The sequence below is a fragment of the Lissotriton helveticus genome, chromosome 12 (genome assembly GCF_964261635.1).
Source record: "Lissotriton helveticus chromosome 12, aLisHel1.1, whole genome shotgun sequence".
Classification (NCBI taxonomy): Eukaryota; Metazoa; Chordata; class Amphibia; order Caudata; family Salamandridae; genus Lissotriton; species Lissotriton helveticus.
In genome coordinates this window covers 797,954,437-797,979,940 of record NC_136073.1, presented here as the reverse complement: position 1 = coordinate 797,979,940, position 25,504 = coordinate 797,954,437, and the positions used below count along the sequence as shown (strand labels likewise).

The 25,504-nt window shown below is 47.3% G+C and overlaps 1 protein-coding gene across 1 annotated transcript in view; it reads right to left on the bottom strand.

Moving 5' to 3' along the window:
• The window catches only part of ADAMTSL4 (ADAMTS like 4), a 334,744-nt gene that overhangs the window by 74,985 nt on the left and 234,255 nt on the right, over positions 1–25,504 (bottom strand). The window contains 4 exon segments of the mRNA XM_078668902.1: positions 1,454–1,702; positions 5,804–6,062; positions 6,523–6,698; positions 8,867–9,071. Of these exon segments, the coding sequence (XP_078525028.1) occupies positions 1,454–1,702; positions 5,804–6,062; positions 6,523–6,698; positions 8,867–9,071 (889 nt within the window).

The following is a 25,504-nucleotide window of genomic DNA, read 5'->3' as shown; positions in this document are numbered from 1 at the left end:
ACTAAACCTTAAAGTGCTGACGGAGCACTTTACTGGGAGTTCGCTGACCCAATCGGGGTCTTGATCGATAGCTGCAGAGAGGGTGGAGCGCAGGCGTTGCTTCCGAACTGCGGTTGCTGGTCCTGTCCTGAGGGTCCTGTCCGAGAGGTCCTGTCCTGATTCCTAATCTGAGGGTTTCCTGTCCTTTCCTGGGTGTCCATTCTGCACCTGCTGTCCATTGAGGGGTATCCTTCCTTGAGGGTTTCCTGTCCTTAACTGACCCGTGGCCAGGGTTTGGTTTCCACACCAGTCTAGGTAAATATCACTCTGAAAACTCTAAATCTTGCACCTTTCTATTTTTTCCTGTCTTTTGCTTTAATAAAGACATACCTTTGTATATGTTAATTTTCCATGCTTTCCGCAACCATTGAATCATAAAGTCATTTGCATTTATTTCATAACGTGTTCCTATGTTACCCTACCTGTTAGAAATTATATTTTGCATTGCAGTTTGTCATTTCCTGATATGGTCTAGAATCTCCTTACTTAAACTGTCTAAAGAACTTTTTGCCTTAAAGCATAGCGTGTCTCTCTTCATAGACTCTCCTATAGTTATATAAATGTCCCGAACTCCTGTCTCATTCCCTTGAAATAATTCTAGAATACTAGTCCTAATCAAAGCCTATCCCATCTTTAGTGATTCATCTCAAAAGTTCTAAGTTTTGGATCCTTCATTTAAGTGTGTCCTGGTTCCATTAGTTTATAAATGGTTGCATTGACTTATTTGCTATTCAGCTATGTACTTTCTGTTATTCTGATTATCGATTGCTTAATTACTGTGAATTTGATATTCTCTGAATTTTACTAAATTAGATAAAGACTTTAAAACTTCCAGTTGTCCGTGGTCATTTTACAAGGAGTTTGAATGTTACTTGTTGGGTTTGTATTTTGCTGCCTTTCCTTTTACAGCTAGCTCCCTGATCCATTGTGGTCATAGGTACCCGCATCGGTGGATGGTAAGTCGGGTACGCTGAAGAATAACGAAAGGAACTCCCCAAATATCTGATAGCAGACCGTGAGGTCATCCGATCAATGTATATGGTGATTTGAAATATATGGGCCCGAAGCCGGAAGCGGCGAAATTATTGGTCGGGTGACCCGCGCGCTCTATCAGAGTCTTTATTGTAAAGTTTTCGTTTCTTTGAGTTGATTCATTTTTTCCATCTTTTGGAAACAATGTTTAAGGAAGCTTGATTGTAATTTTCTTTTTGAGATCAATATTATTTTGATCTGTTGTTGCAAAAAGAGTGGGGTTTATAGGCCGGTGCCTATTTGGTGATCCGGCACTGCAAATGATCACATAATAAGAAGACACCCACAGAAAAGCAAGCACTGCATATCCACTCCCACAGACGCACTTTCATGTCCTCCAGACCACCAAGTACTCAATACAGCTCTCCATACCAGCACCCACCTTTCCCACAGGTTGCAGAGCACTCTGTGGTGCCTACTCTTTTCCAGTAGAACTCCAGGGGTTCTGCCCGGTTGCGGACGGGTGGCGGGGGAAGTGGGGGTACTCGAACGTTCCTCTGGAGGGTCCCTTGTGGTCTCCCAGACTGGCTGCCCTGTGCTGCTCCTGCTACGTTCCTGCTCACTGTAGCGGGGTGTGTGGCGAAGGTAGGTGGCTCTCGTAGTTCGTTCCATGATCCCCGACTCACGGCCCCTAAAAAAGAAGTTGAAGACAAATTTGAACCCAATCTGAGGTTAGATGTAAGGCCTAACAAAAGCCTATTCTTGATCAGTTGCATTTGGTGGAGGTAAGTTATTCATTTTTTGAAGACTTTATGCAATCAAATTATGTCGAATCGTACAGAATACCCAAGTCACACAGATGCACAAACTACCGCCACAACCATGCCATTTTCATTATCTTGTTTCTTTTTAAAAATTTTTATCACTTGTCACCTTATTCATTTGTATGTCTGTCACTAAATTGGATGTGATGTTTGTGGCATCACATGATGTAACTTTATGTGGAGCTGGATATTTCTATGTTTGTCAGTTAGATCATGTGAATATTTCTAATGTGTTTTGTTATTTTCGTTTAATTTCCTTTTTTCGATCAATTGTCTTTTTTTCTGTACAATTTTCTTATGTTCATTATTATTGTCATTACGGTGTAAATTATCTGAACTTGTTTGGCTGTGTATTATCAACAGCATTTTTTCTATATATGCCTCACGGCCCTGATAAAGCGGCATGTTGTCGTGAAACATGTGTTGGCCTAAAAAATATATCGATTAATGAAAAGAATAAATGTACAATGAACTAAGATCTATCCATTGAGCTTGTACTCATTCCATTTCAGACTCAAAAACAGTCAGTGTTTATCCATATTATAGACCGGACAGGAGGGTTTTGTCATGTTAATTATTTTGAGGCCAGTATGTAACCCCTGAGAGAGCCTGTCTCCCTCCCACTTCAAACCAAATTATACTTCACAAAAAGTGTTAGAAATATGTATACTTGGAATCTGCTAAGCCACTTAAAACATTTAGGCCCTCTTTATGACTTGTCCAGAGCAATATCCCTGGAGCGGGATACTGGTTTGGGCAACTACTAGTTTTCCAATCTCTCTGACCCCTGTAGTTATCGAGTTATCAAGCTCGGGACCGGATAATCCAAGCTGGTAGACATCGAGCCCGGACACTTATGAGTAGTTGCGCGGGCTGAGATGAGCTGCAGACCCAGCACTCATTATACTTGTGCATGGATGGAGCAGAAAAACCTTTAACCACCTGAAGTAAACCCCCAGGGCAGGGGAAAAAAACAGCAACATTTGCCACCTGCTCCAAGCAGGTGATACACATGTGCTGATTGGGGGGTAGTTATTTCCGCCGGAAAGGGTGGAACAAAACAGGCAGAATTAGACCCACTATTTGAGGTCCTTGTGTTAAACGCCATTCCAGGGGCAACAACTGGCAATCTCAGTTAATGCAAGTGGAGACACCGGACAGAGTCATTAATTAAGGTCCCAATATCTCCCCTCTTTTAATTGTGAAACTCTTAATGAAGTTCTAAATAATAGGCTTTAATAAAAGTTAAGAGATTTCTTGGGTTAAATTCTTTCTTACAAAATTCCAAATGAATTCATCAATGGTCAAATATGTAGCATGCTCCTTATTAACTCCAATTGAGCATTTGTTTATTGGCACTAGTCCCATATTCGATATTCGATATCCGATGTAGGATCAATCACGCACTGAAAGATAACAGGTCTTGAACGTTTACCATCATACCAAGACGTAAGCAGATGCTAGATAACCTACAACTTTAAAGAGGACTGACAGAGCGGCGCTCACACCAAAGGATCAATCCACAATGGAGTCATTGTGATAAATAGAGTAGGATTAGGACATGAAACTTAAAATATTAAAAAAAGTTTTGCAACAACTTTCTACTGAGCCAGGAGATATATTTAGTTTCATGCGTTTGTTGGTATCAGTTCTTGAGCATTTAAGGCAGTCTTTGGAGAGAATCGACTCTAATCATCGCCTATGAATGCAAAAAGCTTCTTAAAAGCAATACGAACAGGCCATATGACTCAACCATTTGATTGATATCTTTTATAATTCTCTCTGGTTTTGCCTGGCTCAGGGGCAGTGGTCTTGGTCATCCTGGGGATGATCAATATCTAGTACTGGTTTGAGGTCTCATGTTACACCATCCGAGTGGCTTTAGCGGGTTCAAGACAATGACCCTCTAGTTTTCACTCTTCCGCCAATATCAGCACCCTGATGTTTCATCGATGTTGACTCATAGTGATATAACTCACTCAAAGAGAGATCCCATCCAAGGACTTTGACTTTCATCTTCCTTGAGTGGGGCATTTGTGAGTGCTCCACGCTGTGATAGCGGTTTTTCCTGCCAATCATGAGACCCATATGTTGTGTTGTGTTCATCATCACAGAGATCACTGTAAGTTTCCCATCCACTCATTGCAATTACCACATTCTCCCTATCAGGCCAAGACAGATCCATCATGGCTGCTTTGGCGTCAACCCGTCCCATTGAGGTGTTTCCTGCTTGAGGGCCACGCAAAACATAGTGAAGTTGTAGCTTATTTTATGGAACCCATCTGGTCTCTTCCTCCGAGTTATAGGGTTCTTTGCTACAGCATCTGTCGATTCCGGACTACTAGTTACTAATTTGCGGCGTCTCTTCACACATGCGCCCTATATCCTACCATGTGAATCCAGTCTGAAGACACTGTTCCACCTCGGTCATTAAAGTATATCTGTCACAAGCTTCAATAAAGACGCCCCTCAAGGTTCAACTGTCACCACTCTACTTTTTCATGGATATGTCAACCTTTTCCCTGAGCTTATCAGTTCATTAACCTGGACCTGCTACAATTACTCCAGCAAAATGCAGATCATTCTAATGCTGGAAATACCTTCTGATCTGGCGATATTGTTGTGCAATGACTAAAACAAAGCAGCTGATCCCTGTAAGATGGGAAACCGCATTACGGTCATCTCCTCTAAGATGGGAGAGCATCAATATTGGAGGTTAGTCTAATTATTAACCTACTGCCACAAGACATCCATACATCAGACCACCAACCCCCTCAAAGAAAGAATAGACCGGTGCTTATCTATTTATTTAGAAAATCTTGAATTGAAGCAAGTTCTTTTCCCCAACCCACATTCAAGCCCTGGAACTCTATCTCTCTAGATGAATATGGAAAATTAACCATCAAGCATCCTGGAAAGCAATAAAGGCCTGGCTCTTCCACCAATCGTGCTCCTTCAAGCTCAGTTTACAAGATGGACACTGAATGTATAGTCAATCACTATCCTGAGCCTGTGCCAGGGGGAAGCTGCACCTTAGCTTAGGTGCTGCCTGAAGCCAGACGTGACACGAATAGAGCAAACCCTCAACCATTAGACAGGACACCCCATAATCAACTGAAGGCACACAAAATCGACATAATAAACCCACCGTCTACCACCTACGCACAAAAAACTGTATTCTGAACTACATGACCATCAAAGAAAGTGTTTCAGAGATATGAAACCCTATGAAAATTCTTGAGTATGATACAACAAAATCCTGAAGACAGTACGCGAGAACTGGCATGTCATGCCAAATAGACTCGCGCAAAGACAGTTTTGAATGCCTTAGTGCCTTTTTTTTCTCCGAATTTTTAGCTACAATGTTAATAGTGAATTAGGGTCACAGGTAAAACACCACATACTGAAGAAAAAAAAAATCAACAAGTAATCTACATGCTCATAATGCGCATCTTCACAGACCTATGAAGGATATTAACACTGGATCATTTCTTTTTGTGGAAAAAGCCCCAGAGAAGCTAACTAAAGGAAATAAATTAAAGTTGTGTCCAAATGATGTAGGCCTGGAGGCTATAGGAAAAAAAAATCACTATAGCTGAAGTGAGGCAATCAGTCATGCAGAATTTAACACCAGAAAATTGTGAGATATATCATGTGCGTCCCAGTGAGAACCTGGCTTACAGTGCCCATCAACTCTGCTGCGCTAGACATCTTCAAGAACACCAGATCCACCAAGATACCCATGTCGTTATCTGTCCGCCCAGTGCCTCAGGTCCCTCATCGCCTTATAGGAGAACCCTACAACATGGTTACTCTCCCACAGTCAATGCTGACTGACCATGCTCCCCAGATCCTGAATTCTACTGTCACTCGCCTTACCAAGACCTGGATATCCCTCGCTCCCAAACGCACCCTTCGAGAGCAAACTCTACTCTACAAGTTTTAGGTGGCACATTGCAATATCTTACCAGATTCGCGTGGCGGGAGCTGGGGCACTGGTAAAGGTGGGTTGACGGGACGGGCCTGGCGGGCTTGTACGTGAGAATGATCAGGACGAGCCTGGTTGGCTGGAAGAGACGGACTATTAGGGCGGCTGTGGTGGGCTGGTACATGTAGATTATCCAGGTGGGTCAGGCGAGCTTGTTCAGGCTGATTATCAGAGCGGCCCACCTCCGAGGACACAAAGAAGCGATAGGAGACTCCGGGATTATCCTGTTGGAATATCATCTGGGATTTAAAGAACAGAAAGGTCAATAATTGGCAGACATTTTGAAATGTATAATAATTTCATAAAACTTTCCACACCCAGAGAAGGGCAAGTGCCAACTTTAGGTTTCTCTAGCCAGGGTAAAAAGAGGAGGAGGAGTATGGTCCTATATGAAGACACAAGGGAGAACTAAAAAAGTCAGCAAGACCTTGGCAAAATTCATTTAAAATACGTATGCACTGCTCAGTTAGGTAAAGGAGAGATTTTCAGGGAGGCAAACAGCTCTGAAAAGGCAGCTAAGCCTGGGCCTTGGTAGGCACATAAAAGCAATGCCTGATATGTTATAACATGAATGGGAAGAAAATGTACTTTAGAAGAAAATAAATTGGTGTTACATTGTTTTTTTGTGACTGCGCTCATGAGATAATTCACATAGTGTGCTGAAATGAGAAGGAGGAAATTTTTCGTTAGCGTGCTCACAAAAACATCAAGGGCTTCAGTAGTGGGTCCGTGTGCCACAAACGACTCCCCGCCCAAGTTCTCCTCGCGTCCCGGCCTCGTGTAGATGAATTCAGTGCCACCAGCTGGGTATGCGCCTGGCGGATCAACTGCCCAGTTCCCATTGATAACCGATTTCCCAGAGTGGCTCCTTAAAGCTGCAACAGAAAAAAATAAAATTTGAGAGATGATCGTGTACTGCTGGACAACCAGATCAGTTACAAGCCTTGGCTTAATCTAAATGTAAACAAGGCTCAGCAATGGCCGACAACTGGATTTGGGCCATTGCTTGCAGACCTGATGACCCAATCTGAACAAAGTCCAGCATGTGCTTAACCCTATCATGGTTTTGTGCATGTCTGCTACCTGAACACGAGCCAGTGTAGGCATCACATATGCACTGGCATATTGGAGCATCAGAGAAATGGCCTAAGGTTGGGCAAATGTTGGCAGAGGCAATGAAGAATGCCTGGGTGGGCCTGAATTATACAATGGCCTGTACGCCACAATCTGCAATATCGCTTGAATTGCTATACCCTGAATAGGGGCCAGTTTGAGCAAAACTCGAGCAAAGATCTTTTTGAAACTATTATGACCACGGAACTGATGAGCAGTGGCTTCTGATGGCCAAGCCTGAAAATGAGCCAGCACAAATCTAAATGAACAATCACCTACGTGGTCCTAAAGTGAACTGAAAGAAGCGCTAGCCAGAGGGCAACATAAAAATATGCCTACATGATCCTGCAGTGAGCAATGGGTCGTTTGGCCCTAAGCTGTGAGAAGTTTAGTGTGGACCCCCCACGAACAAAGGCTAACCTGGGTGTAACCTGGACAATAGCACGTGATCACAACATTAGCAAGCAGATATGTGCATTTATCCTGGCTAACAAAGGCCTTTATGTTTGCAATCTGAGCAGGAATCTGGCAAGTACAGACCTATTTGGGCCTAACACGAGCACACCCCTATGAAGACAAACTTCGACCAATGCCAGTCAGTGTGAACCTAACCTGTTTGCAGTTACCTGATCTCCTTGCTTTCTCACCCTACCTCCACTCACTGGCATGATCTTATCTCTACTAGTCAGTCCTCGACCGCTTTAGGCAACCTTTGTATTCCCTAGCTATACATCTTCTCCTGTACCCTGCAATCGTATCCCCTAGCACTCTTTGGTCTCTTCTAGCCGCAAACACTTTAAGTACCCCTGGCCAGTTACTGTCTCACATAGACACACTTTTGAAGCTAAGCCATCATTCCCCTTCGCTAGCTGTGACGCACCAGGCGAGGTCAGCACTCAGTTCTCCTTAGCGAATGGCATTCATCCCCCAAGTCAACACTCACTCTCTTTAGCGCTTGATAAAACTATCCAAGCCAGTAATTCTCCAGTGTAGTTATAACTGATTTCCTAAATAATAGTTTCCCTTTCTGTGCTCATCTGGGACTTGTTCACCCTTACCATACATAGCCTACAATGTTAATCTCTGGCAATTTTCTGGCACCTTTGGACAATCTTTTCACATAGCCATTCCAGTGCTTAACTTGAGCCAGTGGTTTCTGGTGCTCAGCACCAGCACTTAATTGTCAATACTGGCGCTTGTGACAGTCTGCCACATGGTGGAGCTGCATGACTAATTTAGAGATAACCACAACAACAGTCAATTATTAATTTAATATACTTTAAAATGCATATTACCTGCCGCCTGAGCCATTCTTATAGTTTTGGTGGCCTGGAGCAGTCTGAATTGTCACACTTGTAGGAGTATGATGGCTAGTAGTTCTGTTGTTACTGTCATTGGCAGAATGGCAGGGCAATGTGTGGTGAAGCTGCAGTGGCCTCCTGATGAGAGCCCTGGCACTTATTTTCTTTTTTTTACAAATTAAGCATTGACCCATTCCTTGAATCACCTAGCCATGCAGTATTTCCTCAGACTCCACTCTTCACCTCCAGCTTTCGCTTGTCTCCCCTTGCTACCCTCCTCTGCGCTAGCCATTCCCTGTTGCAGGTATCCAGCACATGTCTACCCATATCATCATCATCCTTCCTCTGGCCTAAGTGGCACTCATGTACCCTTGCATGCACTTGTGACACCTAGCAAAAACTTCTCTGCTGTCATGAGTCGTTTCCCGCTGCTCCTCTCTGGCCTCTACCTGTCACCTCTTGCCTCCTTTATACAGCACGTATCCACCCTTACTATCTAGGCATCTTCTGGTTATTGACAGTGTCTTCCGGCTACTCCTATTTTCCTCTAACCAGCCCCTGTATCACAGAAAGTGTGAAGGATTTTTCTATTCTTGATCAGAGATCTTGGTGGTGAGATTGCTACATACCAAGATAATTCGGGCTCCTCGTCATCTCCGTCACGTTGATTTTGGTGGCCCCCTTCGGGATCTGCAGTAACTTGTGGTACCCAATGGGTACATTGGTATCATTGAATGTTCCCACAACAAGTTTGCAGGCTTTGCCATCACCACCACACGTTCCGCAGTCATCCAGCGTCTTATTGGATCCCAGAATCCCATCGCAGCCTGGCCTCTGTCAAAGGAATGAGGAAAGTGAAAGAGTCTGGCTAGAGCAAGAGAAGCCCAACAGCCGAAGGGCAGGCAGAATACAATATTAACTATTATTTCTGTCATATCTTTCCTTTCTGTGCATTTCATTTAAAGCTCTAAGTATCACCCTCAGCGCATTCTCAGGACAGGGACGATCTTCGTGTATAACAAACTATGCGCCTACTGCCAAAAGAGGACCAGAGATCCAACCTGACCACACCACACAACATTTAGAATGTCCATGAATTGTTGGTACATCTTTCTCTGTAACAATGGTCACGCTCTTGAACTAAGTCTGAGCAATAAAAATAAATGTGTACAACCACCTCGAGGTCCAAAGAACTGAAAAGACATGCCTGTTCCCCAACAACTTGCCCATCACTCACGCGGTTCTCAAAAAAGAAGCCGATGCCTGGGTCATCAGGTAAACTGGAAGCTGGCGCATGTCTACAAGAATGGCCCTATCAGCTTCACTTGACAGCAGAGTGCTGCTACACGTCTGACACGATAGGAGTATTCCTTCGACTCTCATACATGACACCAAACACCTCCCAGATAGGACACGCGATAAACACATTCTCCCAACCAAACATAGCAAATATCATAGCTTCCTACCCTCACTGCCCTCGAGAGTGCTTCGGGGTCACAAGGGTGGCGTAAAGCGTGAAATATGCTGCAATGTAATACAATGGAACGCAATTTCCCAATAAAACCTCTTCCGCCTTATAACAAGACAAACATCTTTAATGATTGGCTGGTGCCACTCCATCCACAATCACCAATTCTTCTCATTTGTTATGATCAATTACTTTTGGACTGTGAGGGAGACAGGGCCTTGGAGGACTGGAGTTATTGTGGTGAGTATTTCTGCTGAGCTATGTCCTATTGCTCCTTCCACATGAAGGATGTGTGAAATCAAAGAGTCAAAGTAAAATCAATCGCTGCATTGAATGTTGTGTTTTGGTTGATTTTCTTATGTTTCTAGGAATGGCCATTTCCGTAGTAGGCTTGCATTGCACATATCTGGCTTAGATAAAGTGAACATAGCTTCATGCACAAATTGAGTAAACGGAAGAGCTGGTGAGTCAACTGATGGGTTGGTGAGGTAGGATGGTGTACATTACCCCATGTTGTGATTTGCGATTGATGCTTTTATCTGATAAATGTATGTTTTTTTTCTGATTTGCATTCTATTCTTTCATATCTGTATAGACTTGCCTTCAAGGTATTTTAATGTCAATTGTAACACCCTTTAAAATAATAAAACAGTGGGTCAGTGTGTACGTTATCAAATTGACTCTTCGGAATGTAGCGACTTAAAGTAGCTGCCTAGGGGGGAATTTGGACCCTTGCGACCAGCAACCCTACCTGATCTTTCCTGCTTCTGTCTCCCCCCGCTGTCGCAGCCTGTGACATCCCGGCGCGGCTGCTGAGCGGGGGAGACTACGATTCCCAGCGTCCTTTGCGGCAGGAAGCCGCCTGATCCCGTTTCCGCTCCTGGAGGCGCCATAAATTGAATCAACAGCCCCTGTGGAGCGGGCTGCCTAGGGGGGAATTTGGACCCTTGCGACCAGCAACCCTACCTGATCTTTCCTGCTTCTGTCTCCCCCCGCTGTCGCAGCCTGTGACATCCCGGCGCGGCCGCCGAGCGGGGGAGACTACGATTCCCAGCGTCCTTTGCGGCAGGAAGCCGCCTGATCCCGTTTCCGCGCCTGGAGGCGCCATAAATTGAATCAACAGCCCCTGTGGAGCGGGCTGCCTAGGGGGGAATTTGGACCCTTGCGACCAGCAACCCTACCTGATCTTTCCTGCTTCTGTCTCCCCCCGCTGTCGCAGCCTGTGACATCCCGGCGCGGCCGCCGAGCGGGGGAGACTACGATTCCCAGCGTCCTTTGCGGCAGGAAGCCGCCTGATCCCGTTTCCGCCTACAACAAGAAGCCCTCTGAGCCTGCATGTAATGAATCTCAGACTCAGTAACTTACGGGGTCATGCCTCCCGTCCACACACCAAGTGGCCAGATCAGGTCAGTGCTGCGTTACAGGTCCAGACATGCATTCAAACATACCAACAACACTGTGCACAAGATACAACACATAAAGAAAATATGTGTGAAAGCAAGGAAAGCACCTCACGGACGTAACACCCGAGGGGGTTCCCGGTTTATGAATGACCGGTATACCCACTTCTCATCATCGGTTGCTTTCCTTGCAGGGAGGATGAAAAAATGTGCAAAAGAAGATGTGCACAAAACAGAATAGAGAAACAGAAAAGGAGTGTACAGATACACTACCTAGTAGGATAGAGATATGTGTTCAGAACTAGCAAGTACCTACACCCAACACCGACAGAACATAAAAATATAAAATAGTGAGGTTTGGCTGGCTGAATCAATTTTATTCTGGTGCTGCCAAACTGCACTGTTTATAAAAAAATGGTTAAATTGATACCATTTGATGTTGTAATTGGACCAACATGTTTCATTGCCTTGTCATTGGCAATTTCATCAGGGCAAATGGTTGGGTCTCTTATTCTTAATCCTCCATTTGGAAACCTTGTGCTCGCAGACACTGGGTATACCGGCGAGCATCAACTAGGACGGCGTGTCAGCTGATCACGAATCCGTCTTGGAGACTCCTCAAGGTGAGTCACCACTGCCGAGTCCCTCCGGCGCTTCCGACGTCTCACGTCAGGAAGCCGCCTGGAGGCGCCATAAATTGAATCAACAGCCCCTGTGGAGCGGGCTGCCTAGGGGGGAATTTGGACCCTTGCGACCAGCAACCCTACCTGATCTTTCCTGCTTCTGTCTCCCCCCGCTGTCGCAGCCTGTGACATCCCGGCGCGGCCTCCGAGCGGGGAGACTACGATTCCCAGCGTCCTTTGCGGCTGGAAGCCGCCTGATCCCGTTTCCGCGCCTGGAGGCGCCACAAATTGAATCAACAGCCCCTGTGGAGCGGGCTGCCTAGGGGGGAATTTGGACCCTTGCGACCAGCAACCCTACCTGATCTTTCCTGCTTCTGTCTCCCCCCGCTGTCGCAGCCTGTGACATCCCGGCGCGGCCGCCGAGCGGGGGAGACTACGATTCCCAGCGTCCTTTGCGGCAGGAAGCCGCCTGATCCCGTTTCCGCGCCTGGAGGCGCCATTAATTGAATCAACAGCCCCTGTGGAGCGGGCTGCCTAGGGGGGAATTTGGACCCTTGCGACCAGCAACCCTACCTGATCTTTCCTGCTTCTGTCTCCCCCCGCTGTCGCAGCCTGTGACATCCCGGCGCGGCCGCCGAGCGGGGGAGACTACGATTCCCAGCGTCCTTTGCGGCAGGAAGCCGCCTGATCCCGTTTCCGCGCCTGGAGGCGCCATAAATTGAATCAACAGCCCCGCGTCGCGGGTCGCGCGCGGGACTGCGCCGGGCTAAGCCCGGGCAAAGGGCGGGCCCTCTGTAGCCCTCAGTGGACCGAATAGGACGGGACGGGCCACCCCCCTTGTAACTTCAGTCAAAAGAGGTACAGTGCACACACTTCAATATAACTTTGTTTGCAACATCACTATTTCCACGATGATAATGCCCTTTAAGGGGGGAACAAGCCCAGCTGCGCAGGGGCGCCATATGGTACAAATGCACCAAACGCTTACTTCAAGCTCCCGGCCTACTGTGCATGTCACAGATATAATCTGTCCTTGTTACTCCCCATCCAGTACGCTATCTCCCCCACTAAATTCCCCAAGAATGTATAACCTGTCCCCATTGTATGAACTAAACACCCTATGCAAAACAAAGTATGTCAGTGTGGATGCACCCCCTGTCACCAAAGGCACCCGCACTACAAATATTAAAGGCTGTACACAGGAAACCCCCTTTCCTATGAATAAAGTCAACACACAAGCCTCTGTACTTTCATGGTTGCTACCCGCCAATAGAGAGCACGATGAGGTCAATGCCGAAAGGACTCTATCCAAATCTTATATACCAAGTATAAGCCCCGCTTTGCCTGGTCATAACCTCCTTACCACCATGGAGACTGATGTCAAACTGGATGAATCAATATCTCATTCCCAGATCTTTCTTTTGACTCAGATTGAACAACTTGTTAAAACCATCATTTCCCCACTAACAGAAAAAATAAACGCTATAGGGGAAAGGCTCTTGGGTCTCGAGAACAAAATCACGGCTATCCTAAAACCCATCAATAATCCCGTAACATCGAACCGATCCCAGCCAACCACCACCCTTCCAACAGCTAAACTAACTGCCATCCTCAAAAGCAAGGAAGGCACCCCACAATCCCCTACAACTCCTTTTCTAACTACTTCCAAAGCTCCTTTCAAACCTACTATATCAAGGCCCTCAGAGATCAAGACAGGACGTAATGAACCATATATACACCTCCCGCCAGAAGCCGCGCCATACGTGTCCGTCCTGTCAGGAGTACCACCACTTGCCCTGGGAAAAGTTGAAAGACAGCAGGACCTAATGAACAAAGTAATATTTTGGATGGGAAGAAATAGACCCTTACCACCGGATAAAGACGGCGGAATCCTGAGTGTGAGAAGGGTGGGTTGGTTGGGCCCTCTACCAAAAAACATCTCAGGGGACTTGGTATTGGTCAGATTTAGGAACCGAAACATTGCACCATATTTAAGATCTTGTCCAGCCCGAGAAGGGGATGGCCCAATACAGATTTGGGACCTACATGATTTTTATCCCTGTATGCCAAATAGCTCCCGGTTTGGAACAACAATAGCAAAGTATCGGAAATCTGAGTGGTAAAATATCCCTTTTTGGTTTCATGACGCTCATGGTTACAGTTTGCAGATATTGCACCTTAAAATTGTAACAACTGAAATTGTTTTATTTTGGTCGAATTTTCACACTTGTTTTTTTTTTAATTGAATGTGCATAAGTAAGCATTTCTTGTATTAATTGTGATTATGATTTGATGTATTTGCTGTGCTTTTATGATTTTACGTGAAAATCGAATAAAGCTATATTATTATTATTATTATTATTATAAGTACATATCTTCAAATTGATTTTGCAGCAGAGCCTGCATAGGCGCTATTAACAAGGTAGGTTTTGAAAACCTTCCTAAACAGGCACTGGCAAAGGCAATAGATCTGGTTTTCATTTTAAATGCTGACTTAACCATTACAGGAAAGCCAGCTGCAGTGCAAAAACTAAAGCAAAACACGATTGCTTTCTGTGTACAATGCAACTATAAGGTAAAGAATTTGATGTGTGATGATTCAGTGTATTTTTGAGATGTAAAATAGTCCCCCACTAACACTCCCTAGGAGGAGGAATGGTACACCAATCTGCCTATAGCAAGAGCTGAGGGAGTAATGATCCACTGAAAAGAACTACATTTTACTATATTGTAAAGAATTGGTAACAATAGGTCAACTGCACGATCAAGTCTGAACTAAAAATTAATATTCCGTGGACCATCAAAGTCCTAAGAGAATATATTCCACTGATTGGGGCTTGCACAGAACAAGTGACTTCTCTTTCAGGATAGTTCACATCTGTTATGAGTTTCAGACTGGCACATGTGATGTGATTGGAGCGCTCGCTGGGTCAGTCTGAACATTTTGGCATGAAGGTAGGCAGCTGTGTTTTCTCTGTGGCGGTCAGGCAAGAAGGTTTAAATGTGACACTCGGCTTTATGGGAAACTAGTTGAACATGAGCAAACCAGAAGGGGCGGCTCCTCCGCTAAGGCGGAGGTGAGTCGCCCCACTGTTTTCAGAGCAGAAAAAAGAAAAGGATAATAACCTCTTTATTATTATGTTTTTTTACTTTAGCCCCTGTCTGTGTTAGAGGGGGGCTGCGGTCACAGGGGGATGACTGGTTTGCACACTTTAGGTGCGCATGACCGTTTGTCCAGCTGTCTTCTGGCTGTCTTGGGCCGGCCAAACAGTCATGTACACTTTGCATGTTCCCCACAAGGCTGCATTACACTTCCTGGTGGGGAACATCCTCAGGCTCTCTGTCCCCGTCTGAGCACCGAACCACTGCTCTCAGACCAATCACAACGCTGCATTGCAGTATTGTGATTAACTTAGGTGAGCCTGGGTGCTTCCTGTTCCCGGGACTGCCAGGAAGAGAAGCAACGATGGAGAGATGGGGATTGTGAACATTTTTTTTTCTTTTTCAAACCCACCTGCCAGCCACCAATTCAAACCAGGAGTCATTGTGCTAAATATTCCTAACTCCTAAAGTAAGCTTTCATTCATTTTTTGGGTTAGAAATGGAACAAAAGGTCTGACCTAGTAGTTGGAATGCCACCTTTTTTCGGTGAGCAGGGCACACCACAGTCCTGGACTTTCATTCGACAAACGTATGCATCTTGGGAGCAGTAGTGGCGTCACTGGGTTTGGTGTCACCCGGTGCGGGTAACTCATGGTGTCACCCCCTCACAACTTACCGCATGGACCACCTCTGTCGGAAATGTACGGTGCTAGGTACTGTCTTACTCCCTCTAGCTCCCTCTCTCTGTCTAGCGCCCTCTCTCTGTCTTACTCCCTCTGTCTCCCTCTCTCTCTGTCTTACTCCCTCTAGCTCCCTCTCTCTCTGCCTTACTCCCTCTAGCTCCCTCTCTCTCTGTCTTACTCCCTCTAGCTCTCTCTCTCTGTCTTGCTCCCTCTCTCCCTCTCTTACTCCTTCTAGCTCCCTCTCTCTCTGTCTTACTCCCTCTTGCTCCCTCTCTCTCTGTCTTACTCCCTCTAGCTCCCTCTCTCTGTCTTACTCTCTCTAGCTCCCACTCTCTCTCTTACTCCCTCTAGCTCCCGCTCTCTCTTACTCCCTCTAGCTCCCTCTCTCTCTCTTACTCCCTCTAGCTCCCTCTCTCTCTGTCTTGCTCCCTCTAGCTCCCTCTCTGTCTTACTCCCTCTAGCTTCCTCTCTCTCTGTCTTACTCCCTCTAGCCCCCTCTCTCTTACTCCCTCTAGCTCCCTCTCTCTCTCTTACTCCCTCTAGCTCCCTCTCTCTCTGTCTTGCTCCCTCTAGCTCCCTCTCTGTCTTACTCCCTCTAGCTTCCTCTCTCTCTGTCTTACTCCCTCTAGCCCCCTCTCTCTTACTCCCTCTAGCCCCCTCTCTCTCTGTCTTGCTCCCTCTAGCTCTCTCTCTCTCTCTGTCTTACTCCCTCTAGCTCCCTCTCACTCTGTCTTGCTCCCTCTAGCTCCCTCTCTCTCTTACTCCCTCTAGCTCCCTCTCTCTGTCAAGAGCCCTCTAGCTCACTCTCTCTGTGTCTTACTCCCTCTCTCTGTATAGCTCCCTCGCTCTCTGTCTTGCTCCCTCTAGCTCCCTCTGTCTCCCTCTCTCTGTCTTACTCCCCCTAGCTCCCTCTCTCTCTGTCTTACTCCCTCTAGCTCCATCTCTCTCTTACTCCCTCTAGCTCCCTCTCCCTCTGTCTTGCTCCCTCTCTCTCTATCTTAATCCCTCTAGCTCCCTCTCTCCCTGTCTTACTCCCTCTATCTCCCTCTCTGTCTTACTCCCTCTGTCTCCTACTCTCTCTCTTACTCCCTCTAGCTCCCACTCTCTCTCTTACTCCCTCTAGCTCCCTCCCTCTCTCTTACTCCCTCTAGCTCCCTCTCACTCTGTCTTGCTCCCTCTAGCTCCCTCTCTCTCTCACTCCCTCTAGCTCCCTCTCTCTGTCAAGAGCCCTCTAGCTCACTCTCTCTCTGTCTTACTCCCTCTCTCTGTCTAGCTCCCTCTCTCTCTGGCTTGCTCCCTCTAGCTCCCTCTGTCTTACTCCCTCTAGCTCCCTCTCTCTCTGTCTTACTCCCTCTAGCTCCATCTCTCTGTCTAGCTCCCTCTCTCTTACTCCCTCTCCCTCTGTCTTGCTCCCTCTCTCTCTATCTTAATCCCTCTAGCTCCCTCCCTCTGTCTAGCTCCCTCTCTCCCTGTCTTACTCCCTCTGTCTCCCTCTCTGTCTTACTCCCTCTAGCTCCCCCTCTCTCTGTCTTACTCCCTATAGCTCCCTCTCTCTCTGTCTTACACCCTCTAGCTCCCTCTCTCTTACTCCCTCTAGCTCCCTCTCTCTCTTACTCCCTCTAGCTCCCTCTCTGCCTTGCTCCCTCTAGCTCCCTCTCTATCTGTCTTGCTCCGCCTAGCTCCCTCTCTCTCTGTCTTACTCCCTCTAGCTCCCTCTCTCTCCGGCTTGGTCCCTCTAGCTCCCTCTCTCTGTCTTGCTCCCTCTAGCTCCCTCTCGCTCTCTTACTCCCTCTCTCTCTGTCTTGCTTGCTCTAGCTCCCTGTAACTCCCTCTCTCTCTATCTTACTCCCTCTAGCTCCCTCTCTCTGTCTAGCTCCCTCTCTCGCTGTCTTACTCTCTCTAGCTCCCTCTCTCTCTGTCTTACTCCCTCTAGCTCCCTCTCTCTGTCTAGCTCCCTCTAGCTCCCTCGCTCTTGCTCCCTCTGTCTCCCTCTCTCTCGGTCTTACTCCCTCTAGCTCCCTCTCTCTCTGTCGTACTCCCTCGAGCTCCTCTCTCTGTCTTCCTCCCTCTAGCTCCCTCTCTCTCTCTTAATCCCTCTAGCTCCCTCTCTCTCTGTCTTACTCCCTTTAGCTCCCTCTCTCTCTATCTTACTCCCTCTAGCTCTCTCTCTCTGTCTAGCTCCCTCTCTCTCGGTCTTGCTCCCTCTAGCTCCCTCTGACTCCCTCTCTCTCTGTCTTACTCCCTCTAGCTCCCTCTCTCTGTCTAGCTCCCTCTTGCTCCCTCTCTCTCTGTCTTACTCCCTCTAGCTCCCTCTCTCTGTCTAGCTCCCTCGAGCTCCCTCTCTCTCTGTCTTACTCCCTCTAGCTCCCTCTGTCTCTGTCTAGCTCCCCCTCTCTCTCTGTCTTACTCCCTCTAGCTCCTTCTGTCTCCCTCTCTCTGTCTTACTCCCTCTAGCTCCCTCTCTCTCTGTCTTACTCCCTCTAGCGCCCTCTCTCTCTGTCTTGCTCCCTCTAGCTCCCTCTCTTATTCCCTCTAGCTCCCTTTCTCTCTGTCTTGCTCCCTCTCTCTCTGTCTTGCTCCCTCTAGCTCCCTATCGTACTCCCCCTAGCTCCCTCTCTCTGTCTAGCTCCCTCTCTCTGTCTTACTTCCTCTAGCTACCTCTGTCTCCCTCTCTCTGTCTTACTCCCTCTAGCTCCCTCTCTCTCTCTGTCTTTCTCACTCTAGCTCCCTCTCTCTCTGTCTTTCTCCCTTTAGCTCCCTCTCTCTCTATCTTACTCCCTCTAGCTCGCTCTCTCTGTCTAGCTCCCTCTCTCTCGGTCTTGCTCCCTCTGACTCCCTCTCTCTCTGTCTTACTCCCTCTAGCTCCCTCTCTCTGTCTAGCTCCCTCGAGCTCCCTCTCTCTCTGTCTTACTCCCTCTAGCTCCCTCTGTCTCTGTCTAGCTCCCCCTCTCTCTCTGTCTTACTCCCTCTAGCTCCTTCTGTCTCCCTCTCTCTGTCTTACTCCCTCTAGCTCCCTCTCTCTCTGTCTTGCTCCCTCTAGCTCCCTATCGTACTCCCCCTAGCTCCCTCTCTCTGTCTAGCTCCCTCTCTCTCTCTCTGTCTTACTTCCTCTAGCTACCTCTGTCTCCCTCTCTCTGTCTTACTCCCTCTAGCTCCCTCTCTCTCTGTCTTTCTCACTCTAACTCTCTCTCTCTCTGTCTTCTTACTCCCTCTAGCTCCCTCTCTCTCGCACATTAAACCCTGGGGGGGGGGGGGGCAGGACCCCCCCCCCCTTTTACACTCTCTGCCGCTTTCTTGTATGCGTGGTTTTCTTCCACTGAACCAATGGGTGAGCAGACCCAACAACGATTTGAACCAGAAGAGCCAAGAATTGGAAACACTATCCAGTTGCTAACATAATGGTGCCCGGCCAGGGTGCAAAGTGGTCTTCAAATACAGACCGGATATGTGACTTTCAACATCATCAATTCACAACAGTGCCAGTTGTTGTGGAAGTGTTTTCACACATCCTCTGCCACCTAATGGCATTACAGAGTTGACCCAGTGATGCACCCCTATGCGGAGGAAAGGAAGGGCAGGTAGTGGAAACTACAAAAAAGATGAAAGATAAGCATTGGCAAATTCTGTTGCTTTTTATTTATGTGTCAACATATGCAAGCACAGGCATGCAGAACTTATGTTTACATGCAACAGCCCTTTTAAAGGCAAGACCTGTTGGTGTTGTCAATGCTTGATATTGGTGTTAATGCAGTGTTATATTAGAGGTATTGGTGGTTTTGGAACTGGTGGTGTTTGGGGTGCTATTTGTGGTGCTGCTGGTATTGACTTTGTTGGTGGTGTGATTTGGTGGTAGTCATATTTGAATGCTTTCCCTTTAGTTTATGCAGAAACACTCCAGGAAAACAAGCGTTTGCAAAGTCAACAGCTCAACATTCAGTCCCAGACCCCTTGCCTTTGTCAATATATGTAATTTCTTGTTCCTGCTGCTGCCTTCTTGGCCATTGAGACTAGCTGTAGCTATGGCTGTGTAGGGGGTAACGACAGCAAAGCCAGGGCTGGAAGCGGCTATCTCTAATTGACGCTGATGGTGACCAAATCCTTTTAACTAAAATATGCACATGTGAACTTCCCAGCTGTGTCAATCTGGCAATGAAATCTAAGCTGCCGTGCTTCTCACGTCTGAGAGACGATCCCTCTGAGTCTGGCAGCGGAAGCCATGTCTAGCAGCTGTCTGTGTCAATACCTCAGCCCGTAGAGAGTTCGCAAACATGAATGGGACACTGTGGTGTAGCCGGTCCATCTCGCCCCATTGTTTGGTCTTTTGCCCTGTGCAAGCGACCGACCACAGTTGTGGCCCTCTGCCATAAGCGAATTGTCCACTGCACATCTGTAGCTGTCGGCCCAGAAACCACAAGACCCTCAGAGACAGGCCCACAAGTCCCTCCAACACATCTGCTCATTATCCTCATGGTTCCACTTAGCTTTGGCCTTCCTTGAAGGGCTCTGGACCAATGCCAGCTCCCTTGCTGTAGGCCAGGAGGTCTTCTCCATAAGGGCTGGGAGACGTCTGCAGATGTGGCCACCACGAGAAGTGCGGGTCAGGCCGGCGTCACCTGCACAGATGAGAGGGTCATCATGTGCTAGCCTGTTCTTCAGCCCCTACTGAGGTCATCAAATCCAAGCACGAGACAATTAACGTTCGAAACCTCAAATTATGTCTGTAAGGTTCCAGTAAACCAGATTATAGCAAAGAGTATAAAAAGTGTCTTGTGAGGCAGTATTCGACCATGTGCCAAGGCGAAGAATGGAGGCTTTGAGTGTCTCCAACTTATCTGCAAAGAGAGAGAGACTGGAGACCTAACCGAGAAGGATGGAACCGGATTCAATCCACAAACATAAGCAGAGAAGGTAAAATGTATCAATAATTATAAATCAGGGAAAGGAGGGCTGAAGGGGGTAAAAGTGGTATTTTTAGTTTCAGAGAGGATATAAAAATACAGGAGAAGAGGTCGTATTTTTCAGAAAACACTCGCCGACCTCAGGTCATGATATAGCAATGAAGCTAGAGACTACAGAGTGAGAGGTCACACTAGTAGAGTGGGAATTCTCAGGAGTAAAGGGTCATAACACGAAGGTAAAGAGGCCAGGCATCATTTCAATCTTCTCCTACAAAGTTATGCAACCTGCAAGCACTAGGCAGGCACTAATTTATATTTTGCGCCCTCTTGTCGTTGGCTACCAGGGTATATTCTGGTGAGCGAATACACATAAGAGACTCCAGCAGGGAAAGTAAAACAAGATATGAATTGGTAACGTGGGAAAAATAATATGGAAAGATCAAGTTATAGACTAATTGAGGGGTGTGTGTCAATATGGTGCTTCTACTGCTCCCTGGTTTATCGCGGCAGCCCTAATATAGCTTTTTGTATCACACTTTACATGTCACTGGCTTTCCAACTATTGTGAGTCTCCCCTTCTTCAAGAATCCCGCTCCTGCCACACACCTTCCCCATCCGACTGCCTTCCATTCTTCTACTTTTACTATCCCACTAACTCACTTCCTTCATCCCTCCGAACCACCACCTCTTTTCGGACCTTCAAAACTGATCTTAAAACTCTCCTCCTCCAAAGGCAATTCCTGGAACAATTCAACCCATTTCTTGACCCTTATGGTCATGTAGCACTCTCATGAGGTTAACTTGTAAATGTGCATTTTACTCCTGCTTTTAACCTAACACTGGCACCTTTTTTATTTTTACAATATAAATATGCAAATAGTTAGTTGGAACTGCATATATGCAACTTGTTAGCAGGTTTAGTGTATCTTGTGTACCTTATGTAACTTACCTGATTCTTTTGTAAAAACGCTCTGACACATTTTGGTAAAGTTGACGCTATATAACACTGCATTAAATAAATAAATAAATCCCATCCCCCCTTTACACCGCCTCCTTTACCCATCCCCTCTCTTTCCTCTATCCCATTTCCCTTTACACTCCCTGTAGGATGTTTTGTGCGACCAGAATCAAAACGTATATGCGGGGTCTCACTCTTTTATTTATTAATTAAAGGGCCGCCTCATTCTTAGAAGAATATTTTGCCGGTATTGGTAAATAATTAACCTGTACTAAGTAGCTCCGGCGTTTGGCGCCGCCTAGTTGCCCAGCGGATTACTACACGGGAGCATCGAGGCCTGAAGAACAAGACCCAGGGAAAAGGTGCTTCGAAGAAGTCCCGCTCAAGAGAAATCCTAATAAACTCCTCTTAAACTCTCCCACATCTCTTTTACCCTCCGCCTGTGCTCTGCCTACTGCTCCACCTCCGCACTCCGGCAGGTGTCCCTTAACTCATTCCTTCCCTCCCCTCCCCGAAGGTCTCGGTAATATTTGTGGTTTCCCTGTTATTTTTGGGAGCGGGAGAAAGTGCTGTAACCCCGACGCCTCCCGCGGCGCGCGCACAGCTCTGGTCTCGCGGCCAGTCGCGGCGCGCGCTGAGCGTGTCGCGCGCACAGGCTCAGTTCTGGTCTCGCGGCGCGCGCTGGAGCGTGTCGCGCGCAGAGCCCTGCTCTCGCGAGCCCCAGGGGGTGGGCGCTTCCTGTTGTGGTTCCCAGTGAGCCGAGAAGGGCCGCACGTGTGCGCCTCAAGTGAGCCAGAGACCCCGTCCAAGCCTGAGTCATGGAAGGGCAGGGCTCTGCTCGATGAACGCGGTGGGGGGTGAACGAGGGGGCACGAGGAGCGGGCTGGGGTCTGAGGACAGAATACACGGAGACCGGATGGCGGCTTGAACCCAGAGACACGAAAGGTACATGAACACAGACAAAGAGACCTGACGGGTAGTAGAAACAAGGCAGGGAGGCCTCGTAGGCACTGGAACAAAGACAAGGAGACCTATTGTGTACTGGAACTAAGACACAGAGCCCTGACCGCCCTTGCAAAGAGACCTGGTGGGTCCTAGAAAGAAGGCAAGGAGACCTCATGGGCACTGGAACAAAGAGGCCTGTTGTGTACTGGAACTAAGACAAAGAGACCCGATGGCTAGGGGCTAGACAAAATGGATACTGGAACTTAAGATACATGGGCCTGGTGGAAACTGGAACAAGAGACTTGATGTGTACTGGCACAGAGGCAGAGAGATCTAATGGGCACTAGACCAAGACAAAGATACCTGATGAAAACCAAGGCCTAGACAAAAAGGCCTGATAGATACTGGCAGTAAAAACAAGCATTTACAATGCAATGGTTTCGCCTTTGAAAAGTTTGAGCTATTGGCATTGTAAATGACTACATTTTTATTTATGTGTTGGTTTTGAAAATAGATAAATAAATGGCATTGTCATTTACAATGCCAATAGCTTACTCTCTTGCAAATGCGAGACCTATTGCATTTGCACCCACACAGAGCAACACACAGAGCCACATGCACCCACACAGACAGAACCACACACACACAGACAGAACCACACACACAGACAGAACCACACACACAGACACAAACACACACAGACAGAACCACACACACAGACAGAACCACACACACACACACAGACAGAACCCGCACGGACACAGAACCCGCACGGACGCAGACAGAAAAGCAAACACAGAAAGGGCACACCACACAGACTCTCACTAGCAGGCAGGCACGGGCAACAGAAAAGTACAGCGAAAGAGACAGACGGATACACGAACAACCAGCGCCGGAACACACCGTGCCGGAAGTGGAAGGTCCACTCTCCCCCCTGACCAGCATCCCGGAAGCAGATGGCCCCTCCGATACTGTCTATGTGTCCCCCCCCCGCCCCTGTGGCAGCAGCGGCGCCATCCTAAATCACATATGTGACCATTTCTGGGAGGTTTGGATTTCAACCAATAGGAAGCCTATTTGTGAAGATGAGGGTTAACAGGTACATTGTGGTCAACTGTTGCCTACTCTGAATTCTGCAGAGACGCACTTGTGCCCGCCTTCTTAGGACTTCTAATAATAACCTTATTGCCCGTGCCAACAAAGGCCTAACTTCAGAATGAGACGTCTGACCTTCCCGGCCTCTTTATCATATTTTAGATCCGGAGACCAGGACGCCTTGAATAGTTTGCTCAACCAACACGTTGACATGCTTGCTGCAGTCTGACGTCACCTTCTCTCGTCATCACAATGCCAGCCTTTGGACCCCGTTGAGTCTGCGTGCGTTACACCTCCACCCCCCTCCACTTTGTAGACAGAAACCACACATATGCACAGAGACACACTCAGAAACAACCTCAAGCACACACAGAATCACATATACTGAAACATACTGCCACGCATGCACACAGAGTGAAACACACAGACAAAAACAACGCACACGGAGGAATACCGACACACACATATAGAAACAAAAATGCATGCGCACGGACGCAGACAAAAAAGCAAACACAGAAAGGGCACTGACGTCACCTTCTCTAGTCATCACAATGCCAGCCTTTGGACCCCGTCGAGTCTGCGTGCGTGACACCTCAACCCCCCCCCTCCACTTTGTAGACAGAAACCACACATATGCACAGAGACACACTCAGAAACAACCTCAAGCACACACAGAATCACACACACTGAAACATACATCATCTTTCCACAACAATACAGATCAAGTATAAATAAACATCGTATATGTTTTTTTAAGCTAGTTCACCTTGACGCACCATTTTAACTGTGGAGAATTAGTTCCCTGGTCACCGGCCCAATGTGCTCTTCATGTGCTTAAAATAACCTTGTCCAGCATACTGTTTAGGGCTTCATAGCAGATTATAAGGGTTAACATCAAACAAACCAGTGAAAGGGAAGTGCCATTCATTGTTGCGTTCGAGATGGAAACAAGTTGGTGGGGGAAGGAAACAGGCATTCATTTGTTGGCAAATGACTCCCTCTTCTGGAAAACATTCACACAAATATTTTGAGTAGTAAATAAGCCTAGCAGTCTCGCTTTACAAAAGACACTTCGTGGGGAGGGGGGAATGCTGACTTATTATCCTGATGTGATGCGCTATTGCAATAGTGGCAAAAACCAACACTTAAACACGTTTCCTTCCGGTCATGAATCCCTTCTATGTCATCATATCACTAATTCGCGTGCTCTACCAACTTTTTGTGCACGGGCCGCCAACCACTGAGGGTGGGTTACTAAAAATGATGGCATTTTCTGCTTGTCTCCGAAAGGGGGTTGGTGGCTAGCCAAGCAGGAACACAGGGTCACCACAGCCCAACATTCAAAACAGATAGTGCCTCCGCGTGCCATTTAGGGGAAAAAACGATTTGTTAACACGCCGGGCTATTGCACAAGTAGGGAACGCAAAAGCACAGAGATTTAAAAAAAAACAATTGTGCCCCGAAACTAACCCCATCAACTAGTGCATTCTTTAAAACTCTTTTACACACTTTCAGTTGAAAATACAAACAGGCAGTACCCACATACGTGAATTGTAAAATGTTGCAACATGCGCCATAAATCTGTACTCACCACTGCCCTGAGGAAAGCGTTCCACGTTGTCTGTGCTAGTCGAGAGGTGCGTGTCTGCCCTCGCAGCTGCCCAGGTCACCAGACCGTCTGGGAGCAGTTCCAAACTCCGAGGGGAGGAAGGGATAGCGAAAGCACGCTGCCATGCACGCTGGGTCTTATCCGGGCACACGGACAGCGGGAGGGGGGCGGGTTAACGGGCACACAGACAGCGGGAGGGGGCGGGGACGGGCACACGGACAGCGGGAGGGGGGGGAACGGGATACCTGCTAGCAACTCCCTGCAAGGCACACGTTGGAAATGAAACCAACATGCCGATACAAAAAAAAAAAACGCCCACCGCCAGAATGACGTCACAAAGGGGCGGAGAGGGAAAAAAATCGCCAGAAACGCCCATGAATCACCTCGCAGAATGACGGACGCCTCTCTCTTCCAATGGCTAGCCTCCATTTATGGAGCTAGCCAATGGAACAGAGAGGCGGGACTTTTGTCCATAGTGGTAAACAG